At 39.2% G+C, this 15,480-nt stretch overlaps 1 protein-coding gene across 5 annotated transcripts in view; it reads left to right on the top strand.

Moving 5' to 3' along the window:
• MYPN (myopalladin) overlaps positions 1–15,480 on the top strand; it is a 97,784-nt gene that overhangs the window by 47,438 nt on the left and 34,866 nt on the right. For 4 of the 5 annotated variants that reach the window (XM_039324670.1, XM_039324673.1, XM_039324672.1 and 1 more), the window contains 6 exons: positions 3,804–3,979; positions 5,876–5,927; positions 9,272–9,443; positions 11,237–11,308; positions 12,330–12,471; positions 14,696–14,719. In XM_039324670.1, coding sequence (XP_039180604.1) covers positions 3,804–3,979; positions 5,876–5,927; positions 9,272–9,443; positions 11,237–11,308; positions 12,330–12,471; positions 14,696–14,719 — 638 coding nt within the window. The remainder of the gene's footprint in view (positions 1–3,803; positions 3,980–5,875; positions 5,928–9,271; positions 9,444–11,236; positions 11,309–12,329; positions 12,472–14,695; positions 14,720–15,480) is intronic. The other variant, XM_039324671.1, reaches the window with a different exon arrangement.

Here is a 15,480-nt window from a genome sequence, read left to right as displayed (position 1 = left end):
CAAGTGAATACACTTTTTCCTTGTTTCATTATCCGCGTGAACCACATGAAAACTTGGAGATGGGAGAGCCATGTGAATTTCCCCTTAATTTTACTCGGAGCCATTGGCATTCCCCAGTTCACTTACAACAGAAGTTGATGCACATCCCAGAGCACAAAAGAATATAAAAATTGGCTTACTTGGTCAAGGACTCCTCTTGTAAAGTATCTTGGTTCCAGAGGGGATTTAGCCAGATACTTGCAGCATGCCCACAATCAGTGCAGGGAGTGAAAAGTACCTTTATTGTCTTTTCAGCAACTTATATTTTCTGTCATACGGTACTGCTTCTGAATACAAAAGTCCCACCGGAGTTGAATAACTGTTTTTTTTTAAAAAAAAAAAAATATTTTCAATTTTGCAATACAATACAATCTTAGAAATACTTCAGATAAAAAAAATAAGACAAATTAATACACACCATTTTCGGTATTGCTCACCCATTTCCCCCCAAACCGCATCCACCCTCTAACCAACTTGCCTCTTTCCCTCTTCTTTCTCTTCCTCCCTCACCCCCTCTCCTCCACCTTCCTACTTACTTCTCACCTTCTTCTATCCTCTCACTCCGGATGCGGTCCGGGGGAAATGCCCGAGCAATTCCTCTCTCCAAATTGAAACCTATATATATATATACAATAAAAACTATTTCTACTTATCTGAACTACTAAAATTCCAACCCATCCTTCCCCCACCCCCTCCCCCCTGACTTCCCAGAGCTAAGTACAGGATTATACAAATATACTAAACATAATCTAATTAAGTTTACTAATTATACAAAAAGCAAAATCGTACTAACCCTTAACTCTCTTCAAACTTTAACATCATAAGTTTAAACAAATTCATTACTCATAAAATAAATGAAACTTTGTAGATCCATACTTCTTCTGAACATATTCTATCCATCTTCTCCATACATTGAGATATCTCTCTTGTGAATGGTCCTTTAAATAAGCAGAAATTTTGGCCATTTCTGCTAGATTAGAAACCTTAAATATCCATTCTTCTAAAGAAGGCAGAGTATCCTTCTTCCAATATTGACCCACCAATAATCTTGCTGCTGTTATTAAATTCAACTAGAGTTGAATAACTGTTGATAAATTGTCCACCATTGTTTTAGCCTTAAAGATGGAACTCAGAGCTTTCCTTATGTTTCAGGCTGCACTTTTCTTGATTAGCTAAAGTGGCCGATAACAATAGGAATTGTAGTTAAAAATATCTACATGGCATCGTAATATTTGCATATGGTTCAAGAGTTATTAACTTCTCTGAGCTTACTTTCTGGTATGAACCCTTCTTTGGAAAAAAAAACAAATTTCTAAATTATTCAGAGCAATAAACAATAGTATATCAACAAGATATGAGCAACGTAGACAAAACAATAAAAAAAATCCTAAGACCAAAAGATCCCACCCTCTCATAAAGTTTAGGTAGATTCCCCAGAAATCAGGGATTTTTGTTTCTTTGTTTTATTCAGAAGTCGGTATTTTTAATCTGTTAAGGATATAATAAATGCCTAAATTGCATTAGGTCATAACTTTTTAGTGTCGTTCGTAAAAATCATTAAGCTAAAAACCATGGCTAATATGCCATAAAGGTGAGATTCTAAAAGCAAATGTGTTTTTCTATGTTTTCATACCTGAGGGTAAAAGGTTAGAGAAAAGCAGCTGCCCCACCACAATGACCGTTAAGAAGCCATTCTTGACCCACACATGTATGACCATTTAGATTTAATAGAAACAGGAATCAAATATCTCCTCTCCCATAGAGCCAGTGATGGAACAGATGTGTCACTATTTGTTCAACTTCTTAAACACGCAAATAAATCTCAGTTTAAGACAATTGGAAATAATGTTTGCAGGTTATATCATCTGTTTTTAGCATTTATCAGTTGTTTTATCTTGAAGTGGACAGTTAATGAAGGAATGCACAATTAAACTCAAAAAATTAATAATTTTAGTACCATCTAGATCAGGGCCTTTCAACCAGTGGTGATACATTGGCACCTGGCAGGTGGTATGCGACCATCCTAGAAAAGTGATAGCAGGGGAGGGGAATGAGCTGAACCAGTGGCAGCACCGCACAAGCCTGAGTGAGAGACGGCTGGAGCTGCAGGGCTGTCAGGGCTCAGTCGAAGCACCAGGATCAGTACCGCTTTCCAGCTGATCGATGCTTCTTTGGGGCTGTCAGGGCTCAGTGGAAGCGCCAGGATCAGTGCCGCTTTCCAGCTGATCAGCGCTTCTTCGGGGCTGTCATGGCTCAGTGGAAGCGCCAGGATCAGCGCTAGGCTCCAGCTGGAGTTCAGCGCTGATCCTGGTGCTTCTGCTGAGCTCTGAAGAAGCACCAATCAGCTGGAAAGCAGCACTGATCCTGGCACTTCTGCTGAGCTCAGAAGAAGCACCGATCAACTGGAATGTTGCAGCATCTCCAGGGTCTTGTGATTTACATTCAGATGCTTGGCAACTGATTCATATTTATGACGGTCACAGTGTCCCAGGGTCATATGAAGTGACCAAAACCTGCTGCAACCACCCAGCAGATGGGGGGGAATAAAAACCAAACACCCCCCCCCTGCCAATCCTCAACAGAAATGCTCACAACAATGAAAACCACGGACAGGAGGAAGAGCACTGCCAGGTGGGCAGGCAGGTGTCTTGCTCGGCTGTGGCTTGGGGGGGGGGCACTTTTTTCAGTTCCATTGTAACTTTGAACAGTCACTAAGCAAACTGTTGTAAGTCAAGGACTACCTGTACTTTATCACTTTTTTCCTTTTTTTTGTCATCAAGTTTTTGACACCTTGCTAGGCGACTGGTGGTATTCAGATATTGCCATATCCTAAAAGTGGTAGAATGGGTGAAAAGGTTGAAAAGTCCTGATCTAGATGTGCAGCAGAGGAATCAAAATCAGTGTCAAACTGGAAAAAATGTTTCCCTCCGTTTTTAAACCACAGTGTGGATAGAGTTTTTAAAAACTGCATGGATGAATTATCCACTCAGATTTATGCAGAAAGTATCTCAACTGTCAGATTATTTTTATCATTGTTTGTATAAGCAAAAAAATTCAGTAAACAGTGCTGAAATACTTATATTCTGCATAGATCCTTCAGTGTTCTTATACTGTATATTATTCCAGCACGTGAAATACAGTTGAATTAGTCTCTCTAGTATATTTTTACATGTAGATAATCATAATGAACACATGCAAAATACAGAGCTATTTTGGGTTATTCCATGTCAATATAGCCTAGGTATATATGGCCATAGAATATGTATCGATATGTATATGTGTATGTGTTCTATGATCATAAATACATATATTCTATAAGTATATAGGGTCAATGTACCCTGTATGTATCTTTGTTTAAGGATAAAATTTGAATCCCTTTTTCTTGGAAGGCTACATAAATGTTTTCCAATCTATCTGCTCATACTAGAACTGTTACTGAAAAATAGTAATGGATCTACAGTATGATTATTCTCTGAATTTCATGCCATTTTGCATATTTGAACTTAAATCTGTAGTTCTACTCCAACAAACTAACTACTATCTGACCCTGGTTCCACCTTGCATTGTTCAACAAGATCTAAATACTTAGTACAGAATGCAGCTCAGTTTTTAACTACAGCTAAATATAACAGGTTATTTACTCTTTTGATTTAGTTTCATTTAAGTGGAAAGTCTCCTTAGAGTGATTCATAAGTCATTGCTGTCGTTGCAATATGTCTTCCCATTCATCTGTCAAAGTGACAAGTGTTTGCCTTGTCTTGCAGGTGGTATTGTGAAGGCAAAGAGCTTGAAAATTCACCATATATTCAAATAAACCAATCAGGAGAACTGCATTCGCTAATTATTGTTGAAGCTTTTGAAGAAGACACTGGGCGTTATTCCTGCTTTGCGTCCAACATCTATGGGACCGATTCAACTTCTGCAGAGATCTATGTAGAAGGTAATAGTAGACGTTTGAAATTTAACCAGGGAAAGCATATATATATATATATATATATATGATTAAGAAAGTTAAAAATATGAACCCTGGGGGTATTCATGGTAATACCATATATATATATATATATATATATATATGTTTTCTGAGGTTTTCGCGGGTATTTGTATGTAGGTCTTTGGTTGTTCGGGTTTTCTCCCACGTAAAATTGGAAGTGTCTTGGCGACGTTTCGACGAAGTCCCATTCGTCATCTTCAGGCTGGTGCTTTCAGCTTCGTGCCTCGAGCAGCAGTGTGTGGTCTTGGCTGTTTCTTCTTCAAGAAACAGCCAAGACCACACACTGCTGCTCGAGGCACGAAGCTGAAAGCACCAGCCTGAAGATGACGAATGGGACTTCGTCGAAACGTCGCCAAGACACTTCCAATTTTACGTGGGAGAAAACCCGAACAACCAAAGACCTACATACAATACCCGCGAAAACCTCAGAAATATATATATATATATATATATATATATATATATATATATATATATATATATATATATATATATTTCTGCTGCTTTCTTAATTCAAATGAGGTCCTGAGATATGGAAACAGGTTTTCCAAGATTTAAGAAGTAATGCTTACTCTTATTTATAATGTACATGAGACCACTAATTTTAAAGGATAACGATAGTTGTCTCCTTGACTATAAAACAAAGATCAGTCACCTGCTCTTGAAAAAAATCAAGATGTCTTCCCACTCTCCCTCCAGTTGCCATTTCTCAGTATACAAATGAAGCAACAACAGTACTACAGATATGAAGCTGGTCCTTTGACCCTTAAGATCTTTCTGTCAGGGGCTGTAATAAGACTAATGTTATGAATTTTGTAAAAAAAAAGGAAAAGGAAAGAAAATCAGAATTCAGACTTATTAATGGGCAGAATTTGGATGAGGTAATATGTTTCAGTATCTGGGGATTATATGCATATGCATATACTGTATACATACTATCAGTCAGCTTTGCAGAGTTCTTTGCAGTGATTTCGGGCAGAATTTGGAAGAAGTTAAAACTAGCTGCCATCACTTGTGTGATAACTCACTAGACTACAATCTCTTTATAGCACTGTGCTTTTTCATCCATGCCAGAAGCAAACATAAATATTCTATAGGTATATTGTAGATATAGATATTGATATATTTGCATATGGATAGCATATACTTGATTTACCTAATTAATCATGGAAAGGCCTCCAGTTTTGATCTTTTTTAAACTTTTAAGCAACAATCTTCATATCTGAATCTGTTCCCAGATGTTTTAAAATATTTCTCTTAGGACTCTGAATATCAGGGAAGACGTGATGTCTTATGCATTATGATACAATCATAAAATTATATTTATGGGATTGCAACGTAATCAATGCATTTGTGTGATGACAACATGATGGATATGATGTTATGTGGCTTCCACTTTAGCAACTACCCTGAAGAGTGAAATGTTCTATTACAACACAACTGATGGTCAGTTCTAATCCAATCGATGTTTACTGGTAGATTTTCCCAGTAGTGACTGAAAAAAGTAGCTATACTTTTCAGTGGAATGAAGAATGTAAGAAGAAGATCTCAAAAAGGCATGGAAATGTTAGGTGCCAATTGTCATCCATCCAATAATACTATAGCCTGGCTTTATATGTTCTTATAAGAAAAGTGTCTCCCAAAGGGGACACAGTTCTTATAGTGACATAATTGCTAAGGAAAGATTCCAAAGATGTTAGGATTCTGCCCCACAAATCAAATTAATTGCACGAAGCCATTGTGATATCAACAATAAACATCAAACAGGCAGTCTACATTGCACTCAGATAAGTAAATCAGTAAATATGGTGCCCCATGGAAGTAATATTTGCTTTCCCACAGGGGCCTCATCTTCAGAATCTGAAAGTGACAACAGTAAAGAAGAAATGGATCGGTAAGTATGGTGTGAATTTGAGACGCTCATGGACACTTATATTCTTGGATCAGATTTCTCAACTTGTTATATTTCTTTTTAAAAACAAACGCAAGGAATTGGGGTGATGGGGAACTGAATCAGAAAAGTGGGAATAAACTGCTCTCCCATCTCATTTTTCCAATCTATACCATCCATTTCAAAATGCTAGTTATATGAAGCGGTATGTGTTATTAATCAGCCAAAATGCAATTAGTGGATCAATTTCATTTGGAAAATGATGCAGCAGGTTTTTGGGACATATCTCTGGTGACTTAATAAATGTGTTCATGTAGGTACTGCAGAAAACAATAACAAAGGGGTTAGCCATTGTCTTCTTCTGAGTTGTCTTTTTACTTTCCTATCTAACAGAAGCCCTGAAATTTATTACTTAGCTTCCAAATCCAGACAAGGTTGGCTAGATGCCATCACTTGTGAAACAACAAAACCAAAGCCTGCATAGTAATAATTCCCATCTCCCTCATCTTCCTTTGGAAAATAACTTGGAAAACCAAGGCTATAGAGTTGTTCAGAGATAGATGACATACAAGTTTAATAGATGCTGCTACTGCTGCTGATGATGATAGTGATGATGATGATGATGATGATGATTAACAGAAAATTATCTGTACCCCAAGGCTCTGTCTTAGACCCAGTACTCTTATATCTTCATCAATGACTTAGAGAAGGGGATAGAAGGGGAACTCATCATATTTGCAGATGCAGCAAGCTGACACCAGAAAATAGGCTCAAGATACAGAAGGACTTAACCCTGGGACCTATCTAACAAAATGAAATTCAGTGTAGAGAAAAGCAAGGTTTTACATTTAGGCAAGAAAAATCAAATGCACAGGTGTAGAATAGGTGGTACCTGCCTCATCAGTAGTAACTGTGAGAGGATCTTGGATTCCTAATGGACAATCACTTAAATATGAGCCAGCAATGTGCTGCAGCTGCCAAAAAAGCCAAGGCAATCCTAGGCTGCATTAATAGAGGGACAGAATCGAGATCACATGAAGTGTTAATTCCATCTTTTAATGCCTTGGTAAGAGCACATTTGGAATACTGCATCCAGTTTTGATCACCACGATATAAAAAAGATGTTGAGACTCTAGAAAGAGTGCAGAGAAGAGCAACAAAGATGATTAGGGGACTGAGGATAAAACGTACAAAGAATGGTTGCAGGAATTGGGTATATCTAGTCTAACAAAGAGAAGGACTAGGGGTGATAAGATAGCCATGTTCCCATATCTCAGGGGTTGCCACAAAGAAGAGGGAGTCAAGCTATTCTCCAAAGCACCTGAAGGCACGATAAGAAGCAGCAGATGGAAACTAATCAAGGAGAGAAGCAACGTAGAACTAAGGAGAAATTTCTGACAGTTAGAACAATTAATCAGTGGAACAACCTGCCTCCAGAAGTTCTGGGTGCTCCAATACTGGAGGTTTTTAAGAAGAGATTGGACAATCATTTGTCTGAAATGGTATAGGGCAGTGATGGCGAACCTTTTAGAGACCGAGTGCCCAAAAACCTGCCCCACCCCCACCTTGCACCCCTGCGCCACCCCCCCACCCTGCCCACCTGCAGGGCCACCCACCACCTCCACAGCCCACCGATTGCCCTGGTGGACCGGCAGTGCCATGGCAGCTACACCCTCTGCCCGCGCCCCACAGCATCAACTGCATGCGATGGGTGCAAGGGCGGAATCTTGTCCCCGCTGCCTGGCTGCCATGCCCCCCTGTGCTCGTGGGTGACTCTCCTCTGGGGGGGGGGCTGCTGATGAGGAGGGGGCTGTGGGAGGAGGCGGGGCTGAGGAGATGGTGCACATGCCCACAAAAAGGGCTCTGAGTGCCGCCTCTGGCACACATGCCATAGGTTTGCTACCACTGGTATAGGGTTTCTTGCTTGAGCAGGGGGTTGGACTAGAAGACCTCCAAGGTCCCTTCCAGCTCTGTTATTCTGTTATCTATACAAACTGCAAACTATAATTTCACAGGCAGTTCAGTTCAGATTTATATTCAATTGATATTTGTCTTGTATAGACTATAAACATATCTTCTCCAATTGCAGTAGTTTGAAAATATAAGGAATCATTACATTATTATTTTCAGGTTTATAGAGACAAGGTTTTCCTGGCCCTTCTGTTCGACATTTGAAACAGGGTTTTTTTTTTATTCCAGAAAATCCATAAAATACAAGCCTTCAAAAGTAGAAATGTCTCTTTCCCAAACTTCACTGAAGTCACGAGAAGAAACTAAGTTCTCTTGCTTTCCACTAAAGGAAATATTAATAGACTACTTTTGAGAACTTTTGTTCTCAAAAGACAGGATTATAAGGGATTAGGTCTCAATTAACTAGAGTTTCCCTTTCTTGCTGCTAAAGATCCACCAGTCACTAGATAAACTTTAATATTCTTCATATAACGAAAATGAGTATTATGTTTGCCAAAAATGTGACAAGTTATGCCCTGGCAAATGAGAAAATCTGATCTCTGCAGCTGTCTGCTCAGTCACTGCTATGTGATATTCCTATTTCCAGACTGTAAGAATGACTTAGCCAGTGAAGGTTCATTCTCATCCCAATCCTCAGATATGACCTCCTACTTTTAATGGGTCTCCTTTTTAATTCTCAGTGCCTGAATGTAGCCATCTATACACTCACATATATTTTGATCGTTGCAAAGAACCACTCATGCAGACTAACAATAATGGAAAATATGGAGGAATTTTATTAGTTTGTGGACCACTGGGGTGCCTAGCACTTGAAGAAATCTGCTACTGATTTCTGAGCATTTGAAGCAACACTCAAAATATCTGGTCCTTCTAACATTTTGACAGTCTGTTGTTTAGATTAGTACATTGAGGGGAGTTCCTCAAAATCCCAGGGCTGAAGGACTAGACTGGGAAGTTGGGGGGGGGGAAATCTGAGGAAAAAGCAACGGCAAACCATTGCCATAATGCTTCTGAGGAGACCTGGATGCCATCACCTGGAGCTGAATCCATTTCAAGGGCATTCTTACTTTTAAAACTTCCTCAGGAGCAGATGGAATATCCCATCTTTCACCTCTCAGCTAGAGGAAAAAATTGTTCACCTTTCCTGTTTCCCCCACAGAGCAAGGAATTAAACCACAGAACTTCTTTAGAATGCTTGGTAAAGACAAAAGGAAGGAGACACACTTTGGGTCAAGGGTGCTTTGAGAAGCTTTAAAGTCAGTTGTATGACAGAACTTCCCAATCCATCAAGTTAGTTTTTAAATCACTCAGAAGCGATGGATAAAGGAAGCTTCGGCCTTCACAAACTCATGTTGTTTTCTTTTTTTGTCAATTAGCTTTTTCCAACTTTTTCCCAGGTACCAAAACCAGACTAAGACCTCACCCACTGCACCTCCTCCTGCTCCTCTTCCGCCTGCTCCTCTTCCTGTTCCTCCTTCTGTAATCCATCAAGAAGCCATTCAACCACAACCTTTGACGAAACATGCTGTCTCAGTTCCTGTGTATCAGGTAAGAAAAATACCTGATTTTGTCCCCTCAAGGTGACAAATATGCTGCTAGCTTTGTGTAGCTGTGATGCTGTCATCCAAGGTGCTACCTTCTGAATGACATCCAGTCATTTGAGAAAGAATTACAAGATTCAGAATTCCATACCAGCACATTCCATGGATGGTTTTGATCAGAAATTCTGGGGTGGTACTTGGAGAGTATCCCACGGAGGAAGCCAATTATAGGTTAACATACATAGAAGACACTGTGTTATAGAAGCAGCTGTTCTATAGACTCGGATTAATTTGCATTTTTTCCTTAATCTTTGGTTTTCAGTCGAAGCAGTAACACAATTTTATTTTCATCCTGGTATGGAAAATGGGAGACTGTAAATCAAAATAAGGTGCCTGGATCAAAACAAATATTTAAAGGGGAATAAGAATATAATTTCTTATGAAAAGAAAGCTGGTTATTAGAAATACAGTTCTACTTTATTCAGAAGGGTTAGAGAAGCAATTCCAGACCCTTTGCATTTTTATCTTACTAAAGACGAGGAACTCACAGCTGACACAGCTTTACGTCACCTTTAACTGCTCCAGTTATGAAGTAGCATTCTATCTCTTCTCCAACTGTGTCTTTGCCATATGGTCCAGCACATTTTATGACATCCTTCTCATATCCAGAGGAGAATCTTGGAGAATGAACTTTTTTTTAATTAAAAGTTACTATGAATTCTGTTATTGCTTTGGGTTTTAATGTTTCTTTATTCTGTGGATGTCCTCGCTTATTTTAGTATATTGTAAATAACCTGAGTCACAAACATTGAGCAGCGTGCAGGGATGACAAGTAGTCTTTTCATGCATTGGTGCTGCTTTGACAAGTTGTCTGGTCACTGTCCATATTCTGGAATTGTTTACATTTTAAAACTTCTTTTAAGAAAAAATAATAATAGCAGTAACAGTATTTTAAAATTGTTTTAGGAAGCGGTGTTCCAGATTGTTATTGTTTTTAATAACGAAAGAATGAGATAGAAATAACAATATAAACAATTATTTTTGTGAATAATAAATAGTTCACACTTCAGGTCCCATGTTAAATTGTGGGGCAACGTGTGGCCAAGGATTTGAGCCAGATGTTGAAAAATGTTTATCTAAGGAGAGCCAGTTTGGTCTAGTCCAGGGGTAGGCAACCTTGGCTCTTTTATGACTCGTAGACTTCAACTCCCAGAATTCCTGAGCCAGCATGGCTCAGCTTGGAAATCTCTCCCTTTCCCCTCAGCATGGCTGGCTCAGGAATTCTGGGAGTTGAAGTCCACGAGTCATAAAAGAGCCAAGGTTGCCTACCCCTGGTCTAGTCAGTGGCTAAGGCACCAGGCTAGAAAGCAGGAGACTGTGAGTTCAAGTTCCACCTTAGCCATGAAAGCTAGCTAGATGACTTTGGGCCTCTCTTAGCCCAGCCTACCTCATAGGGTTGTTGTTGTGGGGGAAATAGGAAGAGGAAGGTATGTTGGATCTGTTCACTGCCTTGAGTTATTCCTAAAAGTAATAAAAGCAGGAAATAAATAAATAAATAAGCAAACAAACAAATAAATAAATTCCCTTCTAATCCAGCAATGAAAATTGCTGTGAAAATTATCACAAAGTTAGGTTCCAAATCAGCTAGACTTCAATCTCCTGCTTACAGATATTCTCCTGCATATACAGTTTTGAAGAAAAAAAAATCATACAGTTCTCTCTGTTCACCAGCTTTTCTAGAAGCAAAAATGTTGTTCCTATATAATACACTTAACATTTGTTTCTTTGTTTCACTATTAGAATCAGAGCCCTACGAATTATTTACAAGGACTGGACGGAAGACCCCTAATAGCTGCTCCTGTGTTCACCAAGGTGATTTGCTTGAATGAGCTCTTCTCATAATGGGAAACAAGTACCGTAGATGTGATGATCAAATCCTCAGGCAATCATTGCCCAGTCCTAAAATACCTTTCAGAAGCTCAGGGATTGTATCATCAGCACGAGTGTCCTAAAATTGCTTCTTTACATCAGTACATTTTTAAGAACACTTATCTGAAAATAGATTTTTCTGCTCTACAAATTAAGAAAGTTCTCCAAGTGACAATCTCCAATCTTTTAATAGAAATGTCAGCTAAGATAGAATTGATAGTAGATTCCAATTCATTTGGAGAGCACCAGATTAAGCAAAAATAATAGAATAGAATAGAATAGAATAGAATAGAATAGAATAGAATAGAATAGAATAGAACAGAGTAGAGTAGAGTAGAGTAGAGCAAAGTAAAGCAGAGCAGAGCAGAGCAGAACAGAACAGAATAGAATAGAATAGAGCTGGAAGGGACTTTGGAGGTCTTCTAGTCCAGCCCCCTGCTCAAGCAGGAGAACCTACACCATCTCAGACAGGTGAATGTCTAGTCTCTTCTTAAAAATCTCCAGTGATGGAGCACCCATGATTTCTGGGGGTAAGCTGTTCCACTGGTTAATTGTCCTCATTGTCAGGAAGTTTCTCCTTAATTCCAGGTTGCTTCTAGCATATATTGTAGCTTAACAATGTTGTTCTATTATCTTAGAGAGAACTTTCCATTGACAGCTTTCACAGGTAAGTAGCACACTGCCAACCTTGGCTAACCTACATAAAAAGATAAGCAGGGATTCCTCTGGTCAGTATTTGGGTTGCACCATGTTTGAAATCTTGTGCTGTAAATCAGAGCAGGAAACTGAGCAATCAATCCCCATTCCTGCCAAAACCAATGGCAAATCATGACAAAGAAAGCTACACAGGTGTATCCATTCAGAGACCAGAAGCAAGTTCGCTCAAAGCTGACTTCGCTTTATTCGCACCTACGTAATAATCTTAAAAATCTTAAAAATAGCACAATGTCTGTTTTTGGTTTAGATGCTGCAAAATATATCGGCCTCTGAGGGTCAGCTGGTTGTGTTTGAATGTCGGGTGAAAGGAGCTCCTTCTCCAAAAGTGGAATGGTACAGAGAAGGGATGTTGATTGAAGATTCTCCAGACTTCAGAATATTACAGAAAAGTATGCTTTTTAGTTTTCATGGACTGTTTGGTTTTTTTGCTGCTTTCTGAAAAGCAAACCTTTGTAAAAAAAATAATCCTGTGAAAACAGCATTTTAAAACTACTGTTATCTCTTGTGCGCCACAGAAATAGTGGTAGTGATTGGGACCGCTATTGTTCTCAAGCATGTCAGACGCACACGTGTCAATATTGTCTCCATGTTACAGATCAAAGTGATAAAGCAGGAAGAAGAATGATTTGAAGCAGCCTCATATCTGGTTGCACCACATGAAGAACAGAACTGCTTGCCTTGTATGCAAAAACCGATACAACTGACAGAGTTTAGTTTTAAAACTTAATCCACTTTCTAAAGCTACAATCATTCCAGCACAGCCGTTCATGAACAAGATTTTGTATAGAACAGCAAATAATGTTTTGGTGTATTGGTAATTTTCTGGATTGTTATCCTTTTGCCACCTAGGGTAAAATATTTAAACTCTGCCCCTAAACCCTGAAGCAAGTTCAGGTTTGGGTTTCACCAATAGAGAAAAGAAATGAAATTAAAATATTGTGGATATAACTACCATATGTATATTCTGGCATATCATGTAAAGAGTGAAACGGGAATTCATAGTTAATGATCAGCAATTAACAACAGTGTATTTTAGTATATAATGCCTTGTTGTGCAGGATATCTCATTACCTTACAGTATACAACAAGGCATAATCCCAAACCAATGTTATTACTAATAACTAATTACTAATAACCAAAATTTAAAGAGCAGTTTAAACTATGCAGGAGGTGAATTTTCTAAGGAGGCTTTTTTTTTTTAAAGTTTAAGGATGACACATTTGCTCCTAACCACAATATATTAGTAGCAACTACAGGGTATGGTTAAAAAACAACAACAAGATGACAGCCTTGATGGTATAATCAAAGTTCTTCCTATGTTTTATGTTCATTACAGATAAAAAAATTGAGCTTAGTTACCACCTTAAACTTTTCACCACATCCTTTGGTCACTCCAAATTTTCATTCTTTGACAATATCTTTTTTCTGTTGTATCCCTCTGATATTGCCTTCATTTTATCCCAACCTATGAGGAAGACAGGCTGAAGTTCTCTTCAACTTTACTGGTATCTCAATCCAATCCAAAGGTGACTTCAAGAGGTATAAAATCTGGGCTTTGTTGGCCGTCAATTTAAGGGAAGTCAGGCAATAACAGCAAGTCACTGACGATAATAAAGACAGGATAAAAATGTGCAACTATCATTGTCTCAAGGAACAGCAAAAAGCACTTCAGCTCAGGAATGAGGAAAGGTCCATAAAACGTATATTGATTCCGGCATCCTATTGCATTCAGGAAGGTCCTTAAATGCAGAAGATTCCCAGGCTGTGTTTGTGCACAACTGGTGTCAGTCAGCCATGATTCCTAGACCAGGGGACTCAACCCTGAATAGGACTAATCCATGCCGGATACTCTCTGACCAAAGTCTGTGCTCTTTCCTCTGACTTCTTTGAAGACCACAGCATTCTTATGGGGTAGATCGCTTGGAGTCTAGATCAGTGGTTCTCAACCTGTGAGTCGGGACCCCATTTGGGGTCGAACGACCATTTCATGGGGGTCGCCAAACAACGCAGTCCGCCATTTTTTTGCCCTTTTCCTTAGCTGTGCTACTCCCTTTTATTCTATTGGCTTTTGAAAGCCAATAGAATAGACTCTCTTGAATAGAGTCTAATTCTATTGGCTTTCAAAAGCCAATAGGAATTGTCCAGGCTGTCTCTGCCCTGCTGAGCCCGCCAAAAGTCCCATTCTGCAAACGGTGCTGCACCAGTTGAGTAGTCCTCGACTTACGACCGGTTGAGTAGTCCTCGACTTACGACCAGTTGGGGGTCACGGCATTAAAAAGGTTGAGAACCACTGGTCTAGATTGTGCAGGAGGTCTTTGGGCAGAGTCAGGAGCAATAGGATCTGATCCTGTTTTTCCACTGTGATTGAATCTGACTTTTTGACTCCTGCCCTTCCCATCCCCACTCCTCTAGATGAGTCAGAGATTAAGAGCTGGACCAAAACTAACTGTATTACTCCAGTAGTTTAAAGATCCATCTATCTGGATTTAAAGAAGCTTAAGTGATACAAATTACCCCAAATATATATTGTTTTTCATGCAAAACTTTGAAAGAACATGATATGTGTTAAAATAAATACAGAATTAAGTAATGTTTTTCTTTCTTTTTTATTAGAACCTCGCTCCATGGCTGAGCCGGGTAAGTATATTTATCCCAGTGCACTGCTTACTAAATTACTTCACTCTTACAGAAGTGTTTCTGTGACTAAAAACAAGCAAGCCATTTTTTTTTAAATGTATTATTGCAGTTCCTGCTTCACACACACTGCGGTATTCTCGTCAATATATCCCATACACATAAAGCAAACAGATGATATTGTTCAGGGAGGCTATATTGGAAAGGTTGTGTGATTCTGCTCCAACCGTATAAAAAGGGACAGGCCTTCAGTCACATCGCTGCAGTGGTCACTTTGATTGCTTTGACACTACCTGCAGACATCCCTGGACATGAGCATCTTCCATAACATGAGGCTAAATTATTTATTAGTATATTGAAATCTGGAAGAAGACTGCTACTCATGTTTGCCATTAGATGTAGGAAACAAGGCCACTGCTCTTTTCTCTGACTTAAAGTTCTTGACTACAACAGATAAGCATTATGAGTTGTTAAATATTCCATTCAACTTCATCTGAATACAAAATACAGAATAACAGAGTCGGAAGGGAGTTGGGAGGGAACCTGGAACTCTTCTAGTCCAATCCAGAGTTACCCTATGGCAGGGGTAGGCAACCTTGGCTCTTTTCTGACTCGTGGACTTCAACTCCCAGAATTCCTGAGCCAGCCGTGCTGAGGGGAAAGGGAGAGGTTTCCAAGCTGAGCCATGCTGGCTCAGGAATTCTGGGAGTTGAAATCCACGAATCATAAAAGAGCCAAGGTTGCCTACCCCTGCCATAGAGTAA

The sequence above is a fragment of the Crotalus tigris genome, unplaced genomic scaffold, assembly GCF_016545835.1.
Source record: "Crotalus tigris isolate CLP2741 ecotype Arizona unplaced genomic scaffold, ASM1654583v1 scf7180000024304.1987388, whole genome shotgun sequence".
Classification (NCBI taxonomy): Eukaryota; Metazoa; Chordata; class Lepidosauria; order Squamata; family Viperidae; genus Crotalus; species Crotalus tigris.
The sequence above is the reverse complement of the archived record's forward strand: the minus strand, read 5'-3'. Positions and strand labels throughout refer to the sequence as shown.